Source organism: Ambystoma mexicanum, chromosome 8 (genome assembly GCF_040938575.1).
Source record: "Ambystoma mexicanum isolate Mex_15411 chromosome 8, UKY_AmexF1_1, whole genome shotgun sequence".
Classification (NCBI taxonomy): domain Eukaryota; kingdom Metazoa; phylum Chordata; class Amphibia; order Caudata; family Ambystomatidae; genus Ambystoma; species Ambystoma mexicanum.
Window position 1 is genome coordinate 968,014,953 of NC_090929.1, and position 24,938 is coordinate 968,039,890.

Sequence of the window (24,938 nt, forward strand, 5' to 3'; positions counted from 1 at the left end):
CCTCTTTGACTGACAGCTCCTCTTGCTTTACTGAAGGACGAGTAATAGCGAAAGGAACCACCCCTCCATTGTTGTCCCCTAGGACAAAAAGGCAGAGGTTGTCGAACTGCAGCGCCCAATGACTTTGCTGCAGCTTTGGAGGTCTGCAACCTCTCAAGCTCTCGTCAGCCTTGCTGCCAAAAAGATGTTCACCATCGAAGGGCATGTTGAGGAGCCGGGACTGCACATCAGGAGCAAACCCAGACTTCCGCAACCACGCAAACCTGCGTATTACGGTGCTCGCCGCCATGGACCGGCTGACACAATCTGCCATGTCCAAACCCGACTGAACGGCCTCACACATGGCATCCTTGCCATCCTGAACCAAAGCAAGGAAACCATCCCGTTCGTCCCCTTCGGGAATATGTTCAGCCGCTAATGCAACACAGTTCCACAGAGTGTGTGTGAAATGAGACAAGGCACATATGGAGTTGGCCGCCTGAAGCGCCATACCCCCTGAAGAAAACACTTTCTTCGTCCAGCCGTCAAAACGTTTGTCGTCCCTATCCGGAGAGATGGTAGGATACGATGCCTGCTTTGCCGGGCCGTAGCCGCCTGCACCACCAAACTCTCCAGAGTGGGGTGCCTGGACAAGTAGCAGGGGTCGCTACTGGCTGGACAGTATTTTCGCAACAAAGACTTGCCCACTGCCGGGAGACTCTCCGGAGCAGTCCAAGCCACGGCCACCCTTCTCTGCAGAGCCATATGAAATGGCAGTACCGGGTCAGTTGGGGGACCAAGATCAAGGATGTCCGTGAGATCATCCTGAACGAACTACCCTGGGGGAGCCGACCATCCCAAGTACTCGGTGACCCGAGACATAAGGTGCCGGTATAAAGAATCGGCATGAGTGCCAGGCTCCGGCTGACAAAACTCCACCTCCGGAGAGGTGTCCAGTCCACTGGCATCATGCAGTGACTGCCTCAGGTCATCAAACTGGCTATGGCCCGAGAGAAGCTCATCTGGTACCGGAACCGGAACCAAGCCTTCATCAGATCCTTCATCACCCTCTGAAATGTACTCCAGGTGGTGAGAGGAAGACACCTGGGGACCAAAGCTATGCCTGTCCTTAGCCAGAGCCTTTCTAGTGGCTAACCCCATGCTACGGGGCCCCTCCAACACCACCGCCTCGAAAGGCGTCAAGGGCGCTGAACGAGTTGGCGCCGGCTTCGAGAGAATCGACGTCGGCGTCGAGAGAATCGGCGTCCACGTCAAACAAATCAGCGTCGACGTCAGCTGCAGCGCCGCCAGCATCGACGGCGTCGACACAGGCCTCGAAGCCGGAGCTCCGAGCGTGTCTCTCGACGACCTAGGCGCCGACAGCGTGAACGACCCCCTCGGTGGAGGAGCCTCGAGAAAAATCGTCGAAGACCTCTGCGCCACAGGCGTCGACGTCTTCCTCGAAGATGGCACAGGATCACACGGTCTCGAGCACGTCGAGGACCGGGACCTGGAACAGGCATGGCGAGAACGGCTACCCTTGTCCAAGCGGGACCTTTCCCGCAAGCTGTGCCGACCACCCAAGCCTGGAGGCGCACAAGCGGTGTTTATCGACCTGTACCGACCGACCCCACTCGGAGGCGCAGACGGACCGGTGCCCTGCGATTCAAGAATCGCTAACATCTGCTTCCCGAAGGAAGCCCATTCCTCCGGTGTCGCTTGCATGGTGGGATAAGCGAACCGCCGACGGGCGGAGCCCTCGGAAGAGGACGGGGAAGGCGACCGATGCCGGCGCTTCCGCGAATGCCTCGAAGAGGCGGAGGAGTGGCGAGACCGACTCCTGGAAGGAGACCCACTGGACTTCCGATGACGACGCGGAGAGTCGCCTCTCGAGTCATCCGTCGAAAGCCCTGTAGACCTCGACTTCCAAGGCTTAGACACCCGACCTACCGACAGCTTCTTCTTGCGCTCCCGCAAGGCCTTGGCCGTGAGCGACTGGCAGTCGACACAGTCGTCCGTATCATGGGCCTCCCCGAGGCAACAGAGGCAGGCGTCGTGCAAGTCCGTGACCAACATCTTGGACCCAAAGTCCCTGCATTTCTTGAAGCCCGGACGCGGGGTTGAAGACGAAGTAGACATCGTCACGAACAGGTTTTCACAAAAACTGAACAGGTTCAACGAACCGAGAAGAATACAGCAAACTCCAAAGAGGCGAGGCGTACCAAGATTCACGAAGCGAACACATTTGCGGAAAAAACGGAACTGAGGCTACGGGCGTCGTGCGTCCTACTTATCACATCGGGTGACGTCGGCCGTCGGAGGAGGTCCTCGGGGACGGCGCATCGACGTCATCGACACAGGACGCAGACTCCGAAGATTTTCCAAAGCAGCACAGCTGTGGACATTACCTGTCATAGATATGGAATACGTTGGAGGACCCAATCCCCTCGAACATGAATTACAAAAGGTCTGCTTCACATGGCTGTCCAATTTATCTGTATGAGAAGAAGTCTAAAAGTCTTATATGTGAATCTACTAGCAGTCGTTTTGGTGATCAACCCGGGACAATTCTAGGTATAACAATCTCTCCTGGGTTACTCCATGCAGTTAAAGAAACCTTTGCCATTGTTAATCACTCACATATTGGACGTATGCTGGCTATTTAGCCGTTTTGAAGAGTGGCTTAAGTAAATCAGGGAACTCTTCTTAATGGATTAATATGAATGATTATCTGGATTAAAAGCTGATCTAAAAAACAAACAAGCAAGAAGGATCATGACATGGAATGTGGAAGTTTTATAATCTATCACTGAAAGACAATCAGGATGCCTTTGAGTACAGGTGAATAACAACAGCAAAGACCTACTATAGAAACATGTTTTTAAAGTGGAGAATATGAAAAATAAAAAGGCACATCTTTCTCAGACATATATTGAAAGGGTTACGATGATGTAAAAGTCTATACTACCAAGTTGACTTTTCATTCTGAGGTTATTTTTTATAAATGTAAGTCACTAATATTAAGCTTCATCTAGGCATAATCAAGAGCATAACACTGTTAAATAAGGATTGGTGTTGCATAATTAGAGAATTTACTTTTGATCAATACACCTACAAACCAGGGATAATGGCCTGCAACCTGTTGCTAGCCAGATGTTTTAGAGCATATATCTTATGATCGGTCACCATTCTCTGTGCTGACTAGGGCTGGTGAAAATTGCAGTCCAAAACATCAGGAAAGCGAAAGGTTGAATACACCTGCCCTAGGAAGAATGATTAATCCAATCAGTGAGTTGAAACACTCCCTGTTATTTGACTTGAAAATCAAACCAGGTGGAAATGAGGAACTATAACCATACTGATACTTTACCTACACATCAGTGCATAAAATAATACTGTTAATATTAGAAATTGACAGTGTGTGACATAATACATCTTAAATCAAACCAAGATCTCAGCACAAAATGTATTTTCCAGATGATGTCTTACCTCAGAGATAAACAATATTTTCAGAAAAAGAGGTGACCAAACGTTTTTGGAGAAATATTACTTGAAATCTAATGCATACGGTTTGAGATATCAGAAGGATATAGAACAATTAACCTTTTGTGTCACATGAAAATGGAGACTTTTCAAAAAATTGCAAAATAGTCTAAGTATATTGAAAGTAAATGATTCAGAAAAGATGTCCTTGAAATTATTACAATCATGAAACCGGAAAAGTAGATGAACAAACCTGCCTTTACTATTGTGATGATGCATGACAGGTGCATTTATGCAAACTGGTAGAAACTACAGTCATCATTTAATTGCATTAGTACACACCAAGACAAATATTTGGTGATTGTCATAAAGATAGGCCAAAACTCAATAATATTTGGAGGGTAAGTGGAAATTACTGAATTTCCGTCAGATGATGAAGTTAAGCCATTTAGTTTTACTTGATATGAATATTGAGATGCTTGATCTCATAAAAAGAATTGGTGGCTGCTGAATCAGTTTCTACCTATATAAAATGGATGCTAAAAAATGCATTTTCCTTTATTGCTATCCCCTCTATTTACAGTTAAAAGGATGCTGATTCCGTTGCTTAAATTGATCGTTCCATCCAGACAGAATCAGCATCTTTCTAACACTAAATAGAGGGTATAGGAATAGAGAAAGTATAATTTATTGGCATCCACTGTATATTTATTAGATATCAAAAATGGATGATGTGTAGCTAGAAATATTCCACAAGTATGCAGGAAGATGTTCCATGATCTGAAATTGCCCAGTGACTGCATGAGTGAGGTTGCAATGACATGCTGCAACACTTTCAAACTGGTATCAAAACAACGCGGATATAAAATGTTATTGTAAGTAGTAGGAAGCTCTGATTCAAAAACTATTCAATGGTGCTATATGAAAAGATTCACATTCCATGATGGCGTACCATGAAGAGAATCTGATCATACGATCCTATGGAATGACTAATGAGCAGAATCTCTTGAGTCAGCCAGAGTGACTGTATGACCTAGTTTATCGCTTTTCGACTAGACTATTGATAATCCCCCTTTCTCGTTTTTGTTCCTGCTTTGTTGTTTTTAATATACAAATCAATACATATCATTAAAGTGAAAAAAATACAAGATGGGCAAATCAGAAAGCATGCACATCATAATGTTTTCGGGATTAATCCTGGGTAGCATCATTATTCCATTATTTTGATCCATGGGCAATGTAATGCGTGCACTTATTTGCAAACTTGAAACAGATCAAAGGTAGAACTTTGAAAGTAAAGTTTGCTTTAAAATGAAATTTGTAGGAAACACTTCCTTCCTACTACTTTTGTTTCACAATCCTGAACAAGCACAATACCCGCTTCTTTCTAAAATTGGCATCAGTTCTTTTTCTTTGTATTTAAATCTATGACAGCAGAACAGGTGTGTACATTTTCTTCTACTTTCTTCACCATGAATAGGAGACATATGTGTAATATATCAAACAAATATCTATAGAGTGCATTGATGGATGCATGCCAATCAGTGCATAGCACATTTATGTTACTTATTTTTAAAAAAATCAAAAATGATTGTGACATTCTGGGCCTCATTACAAATCGCCCGGTATGGAAACAACGGTGGCGGTAAACCCGCCGCCACCGTTGTTTCCATGCCGGGCGATCACAACTCCTGCAGGCGGGAGGTGATGTTCCCGCCAGGTCTGACCTGGCGGGTTTAACACCGCCCGCCTGCAGGCGGACGAGGAAACACCGGCAGCATTACGAGATGCTGCCGGTGTTTCCATGATCCCCATTCCCATCGAGTCCCACAGGACTCGATGGGAATGGGGATTAACACCATTCCGCCTCCGTGATTCCCAGAAAACCGGGGTTGTAATGCCCCGGTAATTCCGGGAATCATGGAGGCGGAATGGTAATACGAGTCCGGCGGTAACCAGGCAGTTTTACCGCTGCGGTTACCGCTGGACTCGTAATGAGGCCCTCTGTGTTTGTGATATAGTGATTCTAAAACATTGCTATTGTCTTTACATCTATGGCACTGCACGTTTGCATTGGCAATTTACCGAAATCATAATGCTAACAGGAACAAATAAAACCCATCTCCCAGAATAAGGTTCACGTTTCTAACATGTTATGGAGAAACTGAGAATGAATGCAGCTACCAAGCCATTACCTTTTCAAAGTACTTGATCTCATATTCTAGAATGATGCCGTTGGGTTGATCTGGTTCATGCCATAGTAGTGTGACACTGTTCTGACCAGCATTCTCCTGACGAACCACCACGACCTGTGAAGGGGCTGGAAATAGATGAAAAACACCATAAGAACCCAACGAGCAGTGCAACACAGATGCTCTTTCCTCAGAAATATCAAGGCTATATCCAATGCACACCAATATCAAGTAGGGGAATCACATCCTTGACCAACCAAATAAATACACATATATACAGCTATATGTTTTGTATATTAACTTTTTAGCACACAAGTCAAGTAGCACGCTATAAGAGACTACAAAAGGATAATCGCTGATCAAATTGATTAGCAAAATTTGATGTTCGAAGCTGCATTGTGGTGCGCGATCTCAGAGTTAGTAGCGAGGGGAGAATGGGTCAATCCATGCTGGGCTTGTAGCATGTGTCCAAATCAAAATCTATGACTTAGGGTGTGAGGTGGGCACACCTGTCACTATCAAAGGGCAGAAATTGGGGATGCACCTGAAACTGGAACAGTTTGCCCTGTGCAGGATCACCCATGTAATAAGCCAGATGGGAAGCCCACCACAGATAGAGGTCTGCGCGGACCTCTGCCTGCATTGCTCTGCTACAGATATAAATGCTGAAGGAAGTATGAACTAGAATTGTTTTACATTTTAATGCCTGGATATGAGAAAAACATGCATTGGAAGGCACGGGACGTTTGTGGGGCAGAATATAGACCCTGAATGTCAGAAATAAGAAGGCCAGGCCAGTATTTAAGAGTGAAGCTGGCAGGTGCTATCCTGGGAAATACAGGCCAGTCCAAAACACTTCTTTTTCTGACTTAAGGCCAAGTGACATAGAAAGAAATGGGCCTAGTTAAATTCTACTAAAATGGTCAAGTGCTCAAGTGGAGAAAGACACCTACTTTTCACAAATGAACTGACATTTAAATGGTAAGGCCTACTTGGAGTATTAAAGGGGACATCAGTTTCCCATGGTAAATGTTGGCCTATGTGTGGACAATACCGAATGGACACTCATGTCATTTCAACTATTATATTAAAGAAATACATTACATTTGGACAAATTGAAAAACTGCAGCAGTGCACATCGAAGGAAATACATACATTTGAAACGTTGGACAGCTGGAAGTTAAAAAGGAGGAATAATGCCTTTTCAATGCAGGAATAAAGTTGAATCGCAGACTGCTTTTATCCAGTAATAAGAGACTTGATTTCAGCCCATGAAAATTACATTTGTAAGAGGAGGGCCTATTTTGTTTGGTGTAGATTTGAATACAGCTTCCTGGTGCAACTATGGCATATATGTGTGGATAGAGTGAACTTATTTCTGTTTATACAGTATGTAAAATAAAAGATGATATTGTGGACAACAGGCCCTGGTGCAGCATTGAAAGTTACAGATACACAGTGGCCAAACATAATATGCTAGCCTTTCAGAATGGTAAACTGTAACTTGTTCTTCACTCTCAGCTGAAATACCCCACTGAACTGTGAACTAGGTAGTGTATCTGGATCCTGACCTCGCAGCCCTTTGGTCTGATGCATACAAGGGATGCAGGGCTCGTTTCAAATAAATGCTTAGATATACAGAGAAAGCAATCAGCATTGTGGTTAATTGCTGATAACATGACCAACAGAAATGACCTTTAAGGTCATGTTTCATATTAAAAGTGCATTAGCTATAAACAAACACCCTTTGAAATTCTGAACTCAAGACCTTTGGCTGGGCCCAGGAGAAGAAGGTGTGGTTGCCAAATTAAATGATAAGATATACAAAGAAGTAGATTGATAGTACGGGATGTACAGATAACATGACCAACAGAAAATGCGTTCAGGTCAGGCTCCACATAAAACATGCATTAAGCTCCAAGCAGGGTCCCTTTGAAGCCATGAGGGGAAAAGGTCAAGATAAACATGGATAAAACAGATGGTTGGTCACATGTTGTAATTCAAATGGAAACTGCTTGGGTCTGATTTGAATGTGAAACTGGGGGCCATACTATTCCCTACCGTTGATTAAAAATGGAACACATTTTTCCTAAATAAAATAGAGCATTGTGTGTCCTATCAAGCCCACCCCTGGTTCGATTTAAAGGGGATGAAAAACCCATTGAATGAAAAATTAAATTTGTGTCATGTACACATATTCAGTCATGGGTAAAATTATGATTCTTCCATGTTCAAACATCTGAGAAATGAGAACGTTGGCAAAGTGATAGCTATTTTGCTGCACCAGCAAGCCGCGAAAAATGGTAGCTAAGCCCAGGAAGGGTGTGCCAAAATAAAATTAGTATTGTCTGACTCGCTGTATAATATAGAACTCAAAATATCTATATTCATGTGGTTATCTGAAAGATTAAGGGGGTTGTCACCTTATGAGATTTTTCAGAACACAAAATGTAAAAATCCCTGTCAATTTGAAATTATGTATCTTTTCTCTTCCCTCAGCCTACATCATACACTCCTCTCAATTCCTGGTCCTATCAGCAAGCAGGGCGTGGGGTGGGTGGAGGGGAAGGGAGTGAGCTAGCCGATCCTGACTGTGGAAATTATGACAAGGTTGGGGTGTCATCCGTGCTATAAGAGGGCAGGTGTGCATCAGAACAGGGCTTTTTGACTTTATTCCAGGAGATAACCTGTTGCTGGATTTTTGCGAGGAACAAATAGCAGAGAGGCAAGGAGAGCTACCAAGGCCCCCAGGTTAAACCTTGCCTGGAAACCTGGGAGCCTTATCTGAGAGACGCCTATCTGGAGGGACCTTGCCTGGTGTGAGCTGCTTACCAAAAGAAGGGCCTAAAAATCTGGCCAGCTTCCTGAGCAAAGAGCATAGAGCTCCCATGTAAGTAGATATCCAAAAGTCATCCATTCCGTTGGGAGCCACCTGCCTTTATCCTTTTCCATTAGTGGGTAAAAGGACTCGGTATTAAATCTCATTCAAATAATGTCCCCATGGAAAATCAGCATCTGTGTTGAAAATGAATTGTGTTGGAAACTGCCTGCCTTAATCCTTTCCTTGAAATTGAGGGGGGAGGGTAGATACTGTGTAGACCCTTAGCAAATTTGATTAAAGTAAATTAATTAATTCGCATTTAGAAAATCATGGGATGAGTGCTGCCATATTTAAAAACTAACAAAGCTCATGTCCAGCGTATTAAAGCATGAATAGCCCATAAAGACTTGGTTGACTGTTTTCTGAAACCCTTGACTCCTGTATATTGGGGGGTCCTCTATCCCAAAAGAAGTAATCCATAAAACACTGTCTTTCATGTCAGTGTGGGGGGTACAAAACGAAATTTCCCATGTATCCCCATTCATTTTAAATCAGAATTACAAGGTTTCATCTGTATGTGTTTTGCCAAAACAATATTTCCCCTTTGTTCCCATTTTTCTCTGACCCAAATTACAAAGTCCTGCCTTTCAAAAACGATTTCCCTTTCGAGTTCCTTTTCCCAACTGTGCCTTTCAAATGGAAGCCTAAAAACAAGTTTTCGTATTGATGCCCTTACCTCCCAAAGCCTGAATACCAAAGCATTGCCTGCCCTTTGAATGTGTGTTTCAAACTATTTTCAATTGCATTGTGAAGGTTTTCTGTTTGTTAAATTGAAATTAAATGTGTCGTAAGTTGTGACTGCATGTTTCAAAATTGCACCTGTGTTGTTCACATAACCAAGTTATTGTTGTATTATTGGGTGTTGCCACTGTATTGGTGGCTGATATTGACTGCTTGTCTTCGTTGTCTAACCGTAAATAAATAAATGAATATACATTCTTACTATATATTATTGGGGCGGGTGTGAGAGGGGTTGGAGGGCTCACCAAACTGAACTTGAAATAAGAAGCGCTTTATTGTGCACCACATTGCTTGGGGGGGGGTCTCCCTGAGTTTAGTGTGACCACCTAATAAACTCCACCACCTTTAAGGTCGGGCAATGCCAAAACGTACCCAATACCCACATAGGTGATTTTGATCCAGGCAAATGTAGTTTTGGGAGTGTGCTCAATGTCTGTGAGTCACTTAGGCATGTAGCTCATCCCTTATCTTCAGCACAAGTCCCATTCTTGATTCAGGGTTTTTGCATGCAAAGGATGATGGATCACAACGTGAAGCACTCTTAGCTCTGCACATTCAGATCCCATTATCATTTGTGGTGAGGGGCATATTATTGTATGGCACCTTTCAGTTGGCTGAAAAGCAAGCATACTAATTCCTATCTTTTAATATGTCATGTTTAGTCCTGGGGTACCTGGTTCAGGTACCCCAGGACTAAACCCCATCATTATAATTATGGGTTTTGCATGCATCAGCTCCCCCCGACCTCTTGGATTCTTCTGGAGATTTGGCTGGAAAGGTTTGAGGTCACTTATGGGTTAATTCTAAGAGTGAACAGGGAGGGCATGTTGCTGCCAATGGCCACCAGAACATACAAAAAGCCCCACTTCCCGGGTGAGGACTGGCAGCTCCCCAGTGGTAATGGGGGATGTTAAACCTTGTTTCTGTGTCAACCATAATTGCTCTTGAAATAGCAAGAGAAGATACATCTATTCTGCGAATGCACAGAGGGGAAACACATGGAGATCAGAGCAGTTATCAAGTTGGGCATCAGCCTCCTTTGGATAGGTGCATTGGAGCTGGTTCTATATACCGAAACCAGACCGTGAATATTTGAGGATCCTCTAACACTTGAACCAGTGACCCATAAATATTAGTGGGTCCTTTTTGTCAAAGTTCGCCTGATCTTTAGTCATTTATCATTTCATGTGTGCTGATTTATGAAGGAGACTGACAGGTTAATCAAAGGTGTTGTCAATCTGTATGTTATTAAATGTCTACATTAATGCTGCATAAAAATGATATATCTTTTTACGAAAACCAATGTTAAGATTATTTCATTAGCATGGGCATATTCAGTAGCCGGACATCTTACCGTGACAGAATGACCTTCAGAGACACTGATTTCGAATTTGACCACAATGTACGTGACCCCAATCAATGGTTCTTTTAGGATAATTAATATTGTATTACTTGTTTTATCAATTCAATGTCTGACACTGTTTTACATGTTTTGCGGTTGCATTCTGAAGAAGGCCTTACTTGGGTCATGAGTTAACATCCTCTTTATGAAGGCGTTGTTTTCATCAGTATTAACCAAGATGATTTCACATGGGCATCAACTAAATCCAACATGCTTGGTGCATACAGTATGCTCCTCCTACCTGCCTGGTTCGTGGTTAAGTTGACAGAGGTAAATCTCCGCGCCTCCAGGCTCAGGTCTGAAACGCCATTGACAGCCTCAATCCAGAAGGTGTAATTCATATGGGCTAGCAAATTGGCCACGACAAGGGAAGTCTGTGCCAAGCCCATCTGCTGGGGGATGAAGCGAATGCTGTTACCACAAGCCTCACACTGTCCTCCTTCCCACGGGCACCTCCGGCAGATCACATTGTACACGACGTCGTGACGCCCGCCTCTGTCTAGGGATGGGGTCCATTCCAAAGTCACTGAGGTACCATTCACACTCGAGATCAGGTTGACTGGGGACGATGGCGGACCTAAAACAACATTAAAAAAACCTGATGGTAAAATGATTTGCCAGCATTCTACATAGTATATACGCTCATACTATAGCAAAGCGTATCTATTAGAATTATATATTGCTCATATCACACGTAGAAATTGCGTTTACATTAAAAGCTTTATATAATCAATTGGAACTATACATAAACTCATCTTCATTAAAAGCACAACATCCTGTCAAAGTCAAGTGCCCTATTCCAGCAGAAGAGATCTCACATTTTCGACAACACAATAAATATTACCACTCTAAAAATAGCGTCAAATCGTATACATGTTTGGTGGTACAGCAATTTCATGTTGTCACCCAGCAGTATTGAATTACCTCTAGTGGATCACATTGTTTACATCTAGTACCATGGTCAATGTTATACTTCTTTTGTAATGGGACTTGCCCTAAGTTATACAAGTATTGCTTTCAGAAGTGCATTCACTACATGAGCTAATGTCAATATAGCAAGGACTGTAATCATTTATTAGGTTCTGAGAAGAAAAGACTGGTGTGTCCATGCAGAATTTAGGAATACAAAACTGCATTGTAATCAAATCTTCAAGTGTAACTATCATGGATTTCTCTATCAATCATTTGCATATTTTGAAAATGAACACCTGTGTGTCTACTAGAAACTCCGTACGTAAGCTATAAGAGCTCAGTGGAGCAGTCCCTCGGGAGGGAGGTTTACAATAGTAGACTTAGATTAGTGAGCAGTATATGAGATGTTACTGGATAACATACCAGCGGATACCTAGACCAAAGGCAGCACAGATTGACAATACACCATATACACCATGTCACAGAGTGGCCCGAGATCGGACACAAGACAAAAAGAATCGCCTCTTCTGGGATATTAATAGATGATGTATTTATATGACAGAAAGACAACCAACATGTGCCAGTTATGTGGAATCAGAGGGAATAAGCAACACAACATTAGTGTGTGGCCCACAAGGCTAACATTCTTTCAGGTACTCAATGCTCCACACCAGAGCAAGAGAAAACAATGCAAAATGTCAGACGAATAACTCAAAAAGGGTTGTGAAATAACAGAAGAAGTCTCTTAAAACAGTATCCAGGAGTGAACCCCCCCCTACAGGGCTTGAAGTCTGTGTCATTACTCTGTTTTTCCTCTTGCAGTTTTTCTGGGTGCTTAAACCCACCGCTGTATAATCTGTGTTACGGGTCCTCTGAGGTCCACAGTGTGCAACGTTTGGAAGATAACTTCAGGTTTCCCTCTTCTAGGAATAAGCAGATCTTCTGCCCCATGAGACTGCCTCTCCAGGAATCAAGGGATGTATTTTGGTAAGGTTTGGCCAGCTGACATCTTTCTAGCGTAGGGTACTGGTCCTTGGGACACTCCCCTTCTTCTACACCTCTTGCAACCTCCTTGTCCTTTTGTGAGATTTCACTTCCTTGTTCCGCCTTCCACCTCTGCAATCTGCCCAGGACTGACAAGAACTACTGAGACTTGTCTGGTCTTTCTAGCTAGTAAGGGGGAGGGCTCTAATCATCCGGCCATGTTAGGCCATGCTACCCTATCTCCTCCTTTAACCTATAAGCATATCTTCATTCCCCTGTTTGGACTCTCCCAGCCTCCTACTCAGCAGATAGTAACTTCTCTCAGTCTTGCCACTCTCCAGAATAACTTTATTTCACTCTAGCATCCACAATACTGCTCTCCAGACATTAAACAGTCTTTCCACTTCCAAACTCCTCAGTAGCTCTCTCTTCCTCCAATCTACAACTTTATCGAGCAAAACGACCTTCCAAAATTCCTCCTGCTCTCCACTCACTGCCACACACCTTCCTTCAACGCCTGCTTGAATGACGCACCCTGACATACTGAGCTGACTGTGTTACGAAGAGTCCACACTCCTTCACTGAATTGGGCTTAGGGGGTGATCCAGAAATGTCACAAGGCCTAGCTGCCATTTTAAAACCAACCATGACCTTATCTTTGGTGCCCTGTGTTGAGCCAGGGAGGATTGTGTACCCGGAATACTAGCTCGAAGTCTTAGAAGCATCTGCTAAGCATGTCAAAGATACCCCCATGTAGACAACTTGAGCAGTATCTAGACAAGTCATCTTTGTTTCAACTGTGCAGCTTTAATCATGTTCTCCCTCATAATGTTATTCCACGTAGTCTCATCATACAACTTGAGTCTGTGGGGCTGAAACTAATGAAAATGGTTATTTTTTTCCATCCCATATGGCTGTGTTCAAACTCAGAAAAAAAACGTCCGAGAAGTGAGTTTGATCTCTATAAAATAACGGCAATTGTATCCATGCCTGGCCGCTGGGAATAATGGTAGCTTTTCCAAAAAAGGAGAGTAAGCCTTGCCCTCACTGTGATTTTAGTTTCTGTAAATTGAACGTTACTCTTTTTCTGTGTTGGTGCTCAGTTCCTCACTGTCCCTTTAACAATGACTCTAAAGGTCCTTGAAGGGTTGGAGATGGGGTCTGAAGCCCTAGGCTATCTGCTTGTGAATGTCCCCTGCCTTGGTGTTGGGGTTCCAATGTGGGTGCTCTGGGGAACCCACATATACCTCCACTGGATCCTGCACCTACTATTTCATTTTGGCCCCCTGCCCTTGTACCACCCCACTGTTGTCCCACAATGTTTGGCAGGGGATCTTGTCACAATTATTATTATTAATTGCACTTAGACTTAAGGAGAGGAGGGGAATGATTATAGGGAGGGACGAAAGTGAGTGGTAATGGGAGCTTGGAGCAGATGACTTCAGAGCAGGACAGATGCGACAGATCCGAGAATATTTGACAAAAGGGATGTGATGGGGTAACATGAAACTAGTGATAATATAGAGGCTTTATATTTTTTAAATAAACCATGAAAAGAGTGATGACACGCCACTGGAATTAATATTCAATTTTTAGAGGGTTTTTTTCTTGTTACAGTTTCTCTTGCCAACATGAAGGTTTATCTGAGGGTCATCACATTTGTATTTGTTTTTGTTCTATTTGTAGAGCGCACCAGGCCCGAAGGCATCCGGGGGCATATTTTAGTTACAACATGATAAGGCAGACATGGCAGTACAATTACAGTTTAAATTACAGTTACATGTACAAGAGGTGGCTAGCGCATGGGAGGTGATTGGCAAGTAAGAGGAGGGTCTTGGGTGGTCGTGGTGAATTAGTCCTGATACGCTGTCAACTAAGTTCTGAGGCATACTTTGTTTGGCTCTATTTCATTGCAGTGGGATTTGATTGAACAGCAAAAAAGAGATTGAGCATTTATATCACGTTTAATGCCACAGCCCAGCCTCTAAGAGTGGGACTGGGTTTCGCAGGGTGATGCTCTGTATTGTCTTGTTTCCAAGACAAATGCCTTGCCCCAAAGCTATCCTGTCGGCTCGCACCACTTCGCATGTTTGGACTTGAAGGCCCGTATTAATAACAAAAATGAAAAGAAATAGAATTCATAGATTACAAATGTGCGAGGCTAGATATGGGTGTTCCTGATGATATATGTCCAGTGTATAATTCGGGAATAGCTAGAGAAACCATTGTTTGTTGCATGATAAGTATATTTGTTCTACATTGTTGTTAAAAAGGGGAAGTGATGTTTCCTCAATCAGCTTCGTTCAACGGGTCTGTTCTTCCTTGCTTTTTAAATTAAAGAAGACCACACGTGCAGATGGATTTGTAAGTCTGGTTAAGTTGTCCAACAGACGGCCAGGGGTGTTGCTAGGTCTGGAAAAGATCCAGGGCTACACTTCTGTCGGGACTGGCGAGACTCAGGGCTAGCTACTCTTTTGGTTGCAGCACCTGAGCTTCTATCCGGGGCTACAACCAAAAGATCTAGGGCTATACCCCCCTCAGCGCCCCCCTCGCAACGCCTCTAGGCTGGACACAATGAAATCCAATGCAATTGAAAGGACAGCAGCACACAGCAAATTGACACCATGCAATTGTAATCCTGTCAACGTTTTTCTCACTGAAAAGTGATTTCCCTACACAGAAAATGCAAGTGACGTGAAAGATGATATACTCACAGAAGGTAGTGACATCACATAATGGAACATGAAGCCAGGCTGATAAACCCTCTAAAACTATGCATGGTGGATCAAGAAAAACAAAGTAATAAAGGGAACTCTGTAAACAATTCTAAAGCAAAACCAATACAAAAACACTTAAATAATCATGCAATTATAAATCACACAATATATAAAAATAAAAATGAGTTTTAAACGAGTATGTAAAAAAGGAGCTAAATGCAACAATTAGAAAAACAGTCAAAGTTCATTGCATACGGAATTCATTGCTTCTGGAAGACACATCACAGTAATTTCCGAGTGAAGGTAAAGTAGACCCAATAATTTTAATTTGGAATTTACATAAAACAATAGAACAGAGAGCATTGTTTTCGGAGATTTAGAGATAGTCCACACAGGAGTTACAATCAGTGGCGTATTTGGGCGTTCTGCTGCCCTAGGCCAAAATATGTGCTTGCGCCCCCAACTTTACTCCAATTCTGCCAGACTCTGCACCTTCACCAGATTCCGCCCCTTTAAAAAACTCTGTCCACGTTGTCCGAAATACACCCCTGCAACCCCATTGTGTCAGGGGCAACACAGTTGTCTTAGCAGCAAGGTAACACAGCTAACACAGGTTCAAATCCCGATATGGCACTTAGAAACCACTCAATGGTATTGAACGCATTATAAAATAACAATTATAATTGTGTAATCATTTTAGCTCCATAATATTATAAGGACGTGGTTAGGTTGCAGGATTAGAAAGTTATTGCTTCCTCTCTAATAATTCAAGCATGTCATCTTTTAAGTTGAAAGGGTGTTTTCAGATCTCTGCGGCCCAGGGTTTGGAGAAGGCACTGTGTTCTACAGGTGAGTGCACAAGTGCACTAGGGGTAATTGTTATGGCTAATTGTCTACTTTCTGTTAAGTCCAAAAACAAACTTTTAGAGGGAGTGATACGAACATAAGCTGTATTGCGAACTTGACACAAGTGACAGAAGGTTTGAATGAGGAATTTTTTATTTAATGCTAATATCTGGTTTCTCGCCCTAATTGCAGGCTGTCCCTCTGTGAGAAACACCTAGATTGGTCTAATATTGATGCAACATAACTACATTCTACCTCCAATCCCTTGGGCTGGAATGCCATTAGAATATGGCAAAAATCACACGTGAAATGTGTAAACTCTGCCTGGGCATAAACACCTCAGTAGAGCAAAGGCAGTTGGAGGAGGTTCTTGGAAGCATTGGCTGTGCATTCTCGTGGTGGAGTAATGGATAAGGGTTGACCTGAACATGTATGTGTGGGAAGCAACAGCATTCTCCGTAGCTTCACAATACAGGCACTTTTTATTACTAACAAAGGACATGGTTCATACTGTTTACATTATTGCTGCTTGTGCAATTGTTCAAAGTACCAAACACTCCAAGAGTGAATTGAGCAATGGATCCAGTATTCCAGCACAATATTACTTGTGTGGGTGTGGTTTATTCTATGGGTTTTACCAGCTTGTGTTTAAGGTAATTTAAAATGTTTCCTAACTCCGTAAAGTTGGTTGGACTGTACAATACATAGGAACATTTTGAGATGTGTGGGTATAGATATCAATGTCCTGCTGTCATTTGAAGTACTGTTTCACAGTAAAAGTCCTCCTGTGTGCTTAAAATATAATGAATGTAAACATAACTTACAAGCATCATAGTTATGCACTGTGTGACATACTTTGCAGTTAGTTCTCCTGGTAGTACTGAGCGTGCAGCAGAATGTCATCAAAGACACATGATAAACCCGGTAGGGCTGCCATTTGCGTGCTTATCTGAGCATCTTCTGTTAAAATGGCTGAATAGATATCTTTATGGGACACCTTTACAGCTGTGAATCAGTGTGTACCTTTGACACATAGGGCCTCATTATGACCCGGGCGATAAGGGATTACCGGTACCTGTAAGGGCACCAGTACCGGTAATCCCTTACCGCCCTATTACGAGTTCCCTTTGTGGGTCCTCCCTTAACGCCTGATTTTACCAGGCGTTAAGGACGGGACCCGCAAAGGGACTTTGGTGCTAATAACGGTACTGCAATTTGCAGTACCGTTATTAGCGCCTTCTCCATTCCCATTGAGCCCTGTGGGGGCTCAAATGGGAATGGGGAAGGGCCCTGGTGAATGGGGAATTACCGCCCCCTCCAACCTTGGAATGGGGCGGTAAAAGCTCCATTCACCAGGGCAAAGTCGGTGAGGTTTTGGAGGCAGCCATGGCGCTAGTAGCGCCATGGTTACCTCTAACCTCGTAATGACCCCCACAGTCTTTGTTCACAACCTTCTATGGCTTTGAGTATCCTTTCACAGGTTTCTTGATGCACTTCTCATTCAGATTTACTGTTCACCATTTTAACTTCTCTTCGATCTACTTCATGCTTGTACCTTTTGGGCAGCCACAGACCTCTGGAATGTGGGGTTAGGCAGGGAAATGAGTGCGAGCTTCTGAACATCATTTTAGTGCCACCTGTGGGAACTCTGTGCTTGACTTAAGCATAGGTATGCGTTTAATATTGTAAAATGATGCATCATTTTTAACCTTTACTTTTCTGAATAGAAAGGCCGAATTTTTGCAACAGTTTTTAAAAAAATGCATGCAGTGTATTTGAATATGAAAGTGATTGATTAACACAGTGGATGTTTGTATTGATTAGAACAAATTCCAAAGATAACGTGAAGTGGCACCAATAAAATCAGTGAGTTTTTGGCTGTTTTTCATGTTAAAGAGCATTTTGGGAAGCTAAGAACGACCAAAGAGCTTTATATCTGTCGCATATGTCTGTGAGCGATGTATGACTAAATCACTGAATACCTAAAGCATTCTGGGTTTGGTACGCGTTTTTTCGTTTTTGTTTATTTATTTTTTTAACCTGAGTCACCCTAACAATAGAGCTTTTGAAATTATTAAGCATATATACAACTTTGGCCATCAAATACTTTAGCCATCAGAATGGAATGACTGCTAACAGCTCAACATTATTTGGAGTGTTCTGAATCAGGCAAACTCTGAGAAACACAATTGGCTCTATATTTTAAACATGACAAACAGTAAATTGAAAAATAAACTGCAATGACATGCTGCCCCCCTCGCAATCTGCTGCCCTAGGCCTGGGCCTAGTTGGCCTTGTTGTAAATACATCTATGGTTACAATTGAGAGAAGCATATCAGCCTCCAGTGCTCAGCTCATGGGGCCTCATTACGACCCAGGCGCTAATGGGTTAACGGTGCTGTAAAAGGTTGCGGCGCCGTTAACCTATTAGCGCCTAATTACGAGGTCCCTTTGCGGGACCCGACCTTAACGGCTGGTGTAGACAAGCTGTTAAAGTACGGACCCACAAAGGGACCTTGGTGCTAATTACGGTACCGCAATTTGCGGGGTGTAATGGGGTGGTACTTCCCCCTTTCTCCATGGCGGAGTCGGTAACTTACCGGCATGGACCATGGTGCTAATAGCACCATGGTCTTCCGCCAGGGTTGTAATGAGGCCCATAGTGTTTGTTTGCTGTGAAGCGGTTGTTCTTTCATGTACAGTGGACTGCTTTATATATATGAAATATATTCAAGGATGGAGAAATAGGAGTTTGATAGTATTTCCAAGCTGATTGGGATGGTTGACCAGACATATTTTTCAGTTACCTTCTGGAACTTTAGACCTATAAGCCGAAACTATTGAATTAGTACAGATAGGGAGAAAGGGCATATGAGGATGGACACACAGCCTGTAGGTGTTTTGTTATGTGTCCATGCCATTGACTGCCCAAAGCCATGCTAATCCCTACGGCCATTCCCACCCAGTTCCTGCCCCTCCCTGCCCAAAACACCCCCTCATGGGAACTCTTTCAGCTCGCTTAATCAAGCCTTATCATCAGACTTTGCATTCAAAGTACCTGCCAGTGTTTTTTAAAAGCTGTCTTCTGAGGGATGATGATTTAATGGGAGCTGTAAACAGCTACTGGTGCAATACAAATGTCTAACCAGGTATGCCTTAAGCCACTTGATTTGTAGGCACTATGCGTGTCCTTAAATGCCTTGTTAAACAAGTAGTGACAAAGGCAACAGTTTTGGCTTGTGTATGAGCATTAGGCATTTGCCAGGATCAGCTATTAGATGCCCACGCTGTTTTGCACCTATTACCATCAATGACCAGTTAATCGAGAACGGCAGTGCCTTGCAAGTGCCTTTTCTATGCCTACACAACAACCCAAACTGTAGGCATTTCCAATGCTTGTTTTTAATTTAATTATAAATTATAAGGACTATGGATACCAAAATTAACAATAATCGGGTGGGCATGGATAGACTAGTATACAATACAGGTGGCAAGTAGACAACTCTGGGATTATTTGATGACTGCACTCATTCTGGAGCCTCCATGTGGTACTTACGTGATCACCACTGCTATCTAGGCCCCATTACCATGCTACTAAGGATTGTGAATGTTCAAAATCAGACACCTCACAACTATTTCCGGTTATAAATGTTTAATGTGCTGAAAGTGTCATAATGTCATGCTATATTATAATGCCCGGTTGCATGTATTCCCTGTCCCTCTCTCAAATGAAGCTAATATGAAGCAGAATAAGCTTCCCTTTCTTAGATTGTCCCACAGCAGGTCGATCAACATTCTGAGTAATTTTTAAGCAGATTCATAGTGGCTTAGACATTCTCTGTCTTGGGTGTCCTGCTTTGGAATCCTATCCACAATATATCCCATACTCTGGAACCCTATTCTCCGCTCAGTTTCAGAACGTTTGCTGTTAGGAATGCTATTGAAATTATAATCTTTCAGCATTTCACTTTTAATTGTGAAGGTACAGTACAGTTTCAAAATAATTGTGCATGTTATTCATTTTTGCAACCGCACTGTTGTCTGCAATTTCAGAACGTTAAAAGAGATACGCATGAATAAACAACAATGTTTGAGATGTGTGCAAAAAGTAAAAATATCATCCGAATTAACAAAACAAGCATTGAAAACAGGCAACACTTTTTACATGAGCTTGCTTTTATGTGGTAATGTTCACAGGTGCACCCGACCTTTCTTTTACAACATAAGGTTATAACGGAATTATGGTATCACTACATATTATCCCCACCAAAAATATCGCGTATTTATGGTCGTTTGGAAAGGCCATAGGCAATATTTTTGGGGGGATCATTTTTGGGGTTTTGGGAGTGGGGATTGTGGGGGTGTCCCCGCTCCTTTAAAAATAATGCAGGTGTTGCAGGGGTGTCCCCCGCAGGTTCCATGTCTTAATATTGCTGCAAAAATATGGCGATATTTTTGTATGCCGATATTTTCCCGGGGACAATAACACATGCCACCGGAATAATTGTTACATGTCCTTTTAATCGTTTTTCACCATATCATGGCACCTATGAGTAGAACAACAGATATGTTGTGCAGATGTCATTGCCAAGTCACCTTTCGTAAAGCAATGTAATTGACTAGGCCCCTGATTCATGGAATTATCTGTGTGTAAAACGCAGATTTGCGTGCCATTCTACCCGAAATCCCCATACCTGAAACAGGGATTGTCGGGCAGAATGACGCGCAAATCTGCATTTTAAGCGCAGATAATTCCATGAATCAGGCTGTAGGTGACTCTGCAGAATGGTGAATTCAAGTTAACCATCGTTACGCAAGTCTTTACTATGATAGGCAAAGCATCACATTTAGAGCAGTTACGGTTCACTCTCAGACACACTATCATTTTGATTGCTCCGTGATAGAGTGACTCAAAGTACACAATTGTTAATGGTTTTGATGTCTGGTCGCTGGCAGTTATTCCCTATGGAATGAAAGAAGGGCAATTTTGATTTACAACTGACTTACACATGGCGATGACTATGCTATTAACAGAACAGTTACACTGAGTAACTTTGGCTTGTCATGCTAGAGTAACAGTCACACATTGTAACTTCCCAGTGAATTTGGCCCAACGTATTTATCTACATTATTTCACTGTGTCTGATTCTTCAAGCAAAAATAGCAGTGAGTGTAGGAGTTGCGGACCTGTAGCCTGGACAACTCTCTGCAATGATTGACCAGTCGATATAAGAGAATAATCATGGACAAATCACTTCATCTACCAGTATTTATTGACCATAGCTGTAAATATTTGGGGTAACAATAGGCAAATCTCTGCAAAAGTGACCTTCAAATCTCACCTGTCTGACCTGTTGATTTGAGTGACTTTACAGGGACTGTAGATTAATCAAAATGTTCAAAACTCTTTGGTAGCACAGAGGAAGCCTGCATGGGATTCCGGTACTCATGTGTGAACCCAAGCATGACTGACAAACTAGCATGGGATTTGGGCATTCAATTATGGTTCAGGTGAGTTTGAAGGAAGACACAGAAATGTGGGTCTATGGAAGGAATCCTGAAACATAGGGGCTGATTCATGGAATTATTTGCGCCGAAAAAAACAGGGATTTGTGCGCCATTCTGTCCGCAAATCCCCATTTGTTAAACAGGGATTTGCAGGCAGAATGGCGCACAAATCCCCATTTTTCGGCACAAATAATTCCATGAATCAGCCCCTTAGGGTTTCCTTTTTAGCTTTTGTTTGGCTGCAGGAAAGTGAGGCATGATGATCAATGTATTACAGAGAGGAGTTGGAGAACGTTTAAAGAGTGTTTTGCAATGTTGTTTTGTTCATTTCTATCTTGCAAGTAAAAGATTTTTCATTTTTTTGTTTTTATTTTTAGTCTGTTAAACCGTGATGTGTTTGGTTTAACTAGATACGGAAACCTTCTGTGCTAATTGTAAATTGCATTTTTTAGAAAACCCCTTCTTTGTTTTTGTTAAGTATGTCTTATGCAGTTTGGTTATCTTAGTTAGGAAAGCTTTTTAGCGATGTAAGGGGAACTGCTTTACTCTCTTTGTTTTAGGCAAAGAAATGTTATTGTTTCCTTTCATAACCTTGGAGAGTTCTTTTTTAGGGCATATTTCCGTACATGTGTTATTTGCTTCTTCTTTGTGAGGGAGAAACAGTTCGTTGACTTTCTTTTATCTTGGGAAAATATCTGTTTTGGTGTCTATTTTTATTAGGGAAATAATGTGTTTTGTTTTCTTTGTTAGGGGACACATTTTTATATTGTTGAGGACATCCTTCTTTTTTGTCTTTGTTATGGCTCTGGAGATGTAATGCTTAAAATCAGAAGAGCTGTTTATCTGTTGACTTTGGTGGTGATGAAGCAAAATGACAGATGGAGTGAAAAAGTCAGGAAGTGGAGGAGTCTTGAATGTGTGGGAAGAGCAATACATAGGAGAAACTCATATTTTAAAGAAAAAAGCAAAAGATTCTCAAATAAAGAAAAAGGACATGGCATGCACATATAGCCATTTCCCATAAAAGGACACATCAGATTGAAGATAAATATCTGACAACATCAAGTGATTGAGAAATGTAATAGAAGAGTTTATGGTCATCTGCCATCATGATATCAAACACATGCATTCTGCAGAATCCAAAAGGAAGGTGGTGATAGACCTACTGCAGGAAAAGTGAACTATCACCCCAACTAAGTCAGCAGGGCTCTAGGCTGGCATATTTTGTTCTGTGCAATACACCTGAGGATTACTTTTCCAAAGTGTTCCAAACAGACAATAATAATGAAGCATTTCATTATTGTACGTCATACGGTGACCATAATCACTCTACACACGTTTGGTCATTTAAACAAAATAGACCTTTACAATATTATTCACTTTTCTCTGTCTCTCTCACTTGAATAAACAAATACATGTCATGTACAATTTAAAGCACATTTCTAACTAAAGTAAATTGTTTGCTTCAGAAATTCATCATACAATCTTCGCTTAAAATATGCTCTGAAAAAACCCATCCTGGTGCCACCTTCCCCATCTCAGCAAGGTACCCAGAGACTTCAAAGAACCTGATCTAGACAAAGGGCCCTTTCACAGCCTGCCAATTATGCCTAACCAAACTCATTAAAAAACATCTCTTAAAAGTTTAAGACATTGAGTGAATAATACAAAAAAATGTTCATTGGTTAGGTTGGAATCCAATTAACCAAATGTTTACATAATTCATAGTCTTATAACCATCACAAATGTCTAAAATGTGTAGATATTAAATTCCGGTTAATCACATAACAGTTTCTGTTCTTCTAAACATAGTCAGTCAAATACATGTATTTACTGCAAGGTGGCCTGGCCCTGCTATTTGAAGGCACAAAGCAACACGTTTAGAAACCTCGTGTTTCCCAGTTTCCAAGTGCTTCAGGATCCGTTTTCTCTTTGAGAGAAAGACTTGGCAAATCCTCATTCCCCAGTGGTATAGTCTAACCTTTTACCCAAGCTTAAGAAATCCACACCATACATCTCTTGAGATGCACGTCCTGTGACTACCATATGTGAACAAAGGTGGAAATGGTTGTACCCCAGGGATGCTTGTGGCTTAAATTACTTACAGCGAGACCTGCACTAACATTCACCTGGGAAGAAGCACTAAATCTGGAGGCCTATTCGACCCCTCCAAGATGGCCGCCACCAGGCCTTTGTGCACACCTTGCTCCCAGGCAGCCATGTGCCTGCAAAACACTGATTGGCAGGGAAATTAATCTGACCCCTCCAACTCCCTGTGCCACAAAAGGCCTCTAGCAGCAGTCTCTGTCGGTCTCATAGCGAACAGGTCCCTTTTCCTTACAGGGAGACCTACACCAACATCCACTTTGGAAAAACCACTGGGTCTGGAGGCCTACTTGACTCTAACAAGATGGCCGTCACCAGGCCTTTGTGCATACCTGGCTCCCAGGCTGCCCTGTACCTGCAACACCCTGATTGGCAGGGAAATTCCTCTGGCAGCAGTCTCCGCCAGACTCTGTTGTGTTGGCCACAAAGCTGCAAATGCGATACTACTAGGACTGTACTCTCTCTGATGAAAGGGAGGTAAGACACTACCCCTACTGCCCTGCATAGACTCTCTGCAATGTAATCTGCATGATCATATTGTTACTGCGAGGCAGTACGTTTGTTTGTACTGTATAACAAATATCCCTCTGCCCCACCCACCAGGGTCCTCAAATCAGGAGTGACACATGTACATACAGCCCCCACTGCACAGTTAGCCATGTGCACACAAGGGTCCTCTAGTGAATCCAACGCTAAAGCGGAGGATACAGGCATCCTGATTGCCTCTGGCAAAAAAAGAAAACACCCACTGGCCTGCTATTGCACATCGCTGCCTCTATACAACCCAACCACCTGATTCCTTGATGCAGCTATGCTCCTGCTACCTTCGTGCCTTCCTAATGCTCTGCTCAGCAAGACCAATCCCTCCCTGCACTGCCCGCATGTTCTGCTGACAGGACTACTACACCCAGAATGCTCAGAGCATGCACATGCCCAGAGAGTAACTGCTCTACGAGCAACAAAAAATGTACCCCCGCTATTAATGGCAGACGCAAAAGGCTTTCCTAAAGGAATTGGGCATCCTTGCAAGCCCAACAAAGGTAAGCCCTCTGCCTCACGCCCCTCCGCTGTATCCAACCCTCGACACCACGGAACATAGAATCGGCCACATAATGTAACGATTATGCAACCAGTCACTGTTGCTCTTCCCCTCCCACCTCGCAGACATGCACTCCGTGTCTATCAGC

The 24,938-nt window shown here is 42.8% G+C and overlaps 1 protein-coding gene across 1 annotated transcript in view; it reads right to left on the reverse strand.

The window, feature by feature from the left end:
• EPHA8 (EPH receptor A8) overlaps positions 1-24,938 on the reverse strand; it is a 1,837,897-nt gene that overhangs the window by 311,588 nt on the left and 1,501,371 nt on the right. Inside the window, exons 5-6 of the mRNA XM_069610879.1 lie at positions 10,920-11,255; positions 5,658-5,782 (exon numbers count right to left, since the gene is read on the reverse strand). Coding sequence (XP_069466980.1) covers positions 5,658-5,782; positions 10,920-11,255 — 461 coding nt within the window. The remainder of the gene's footprint in view (positions 1-5,657; positions 5,783-10,919; positions 11,256-24,938) is intronic.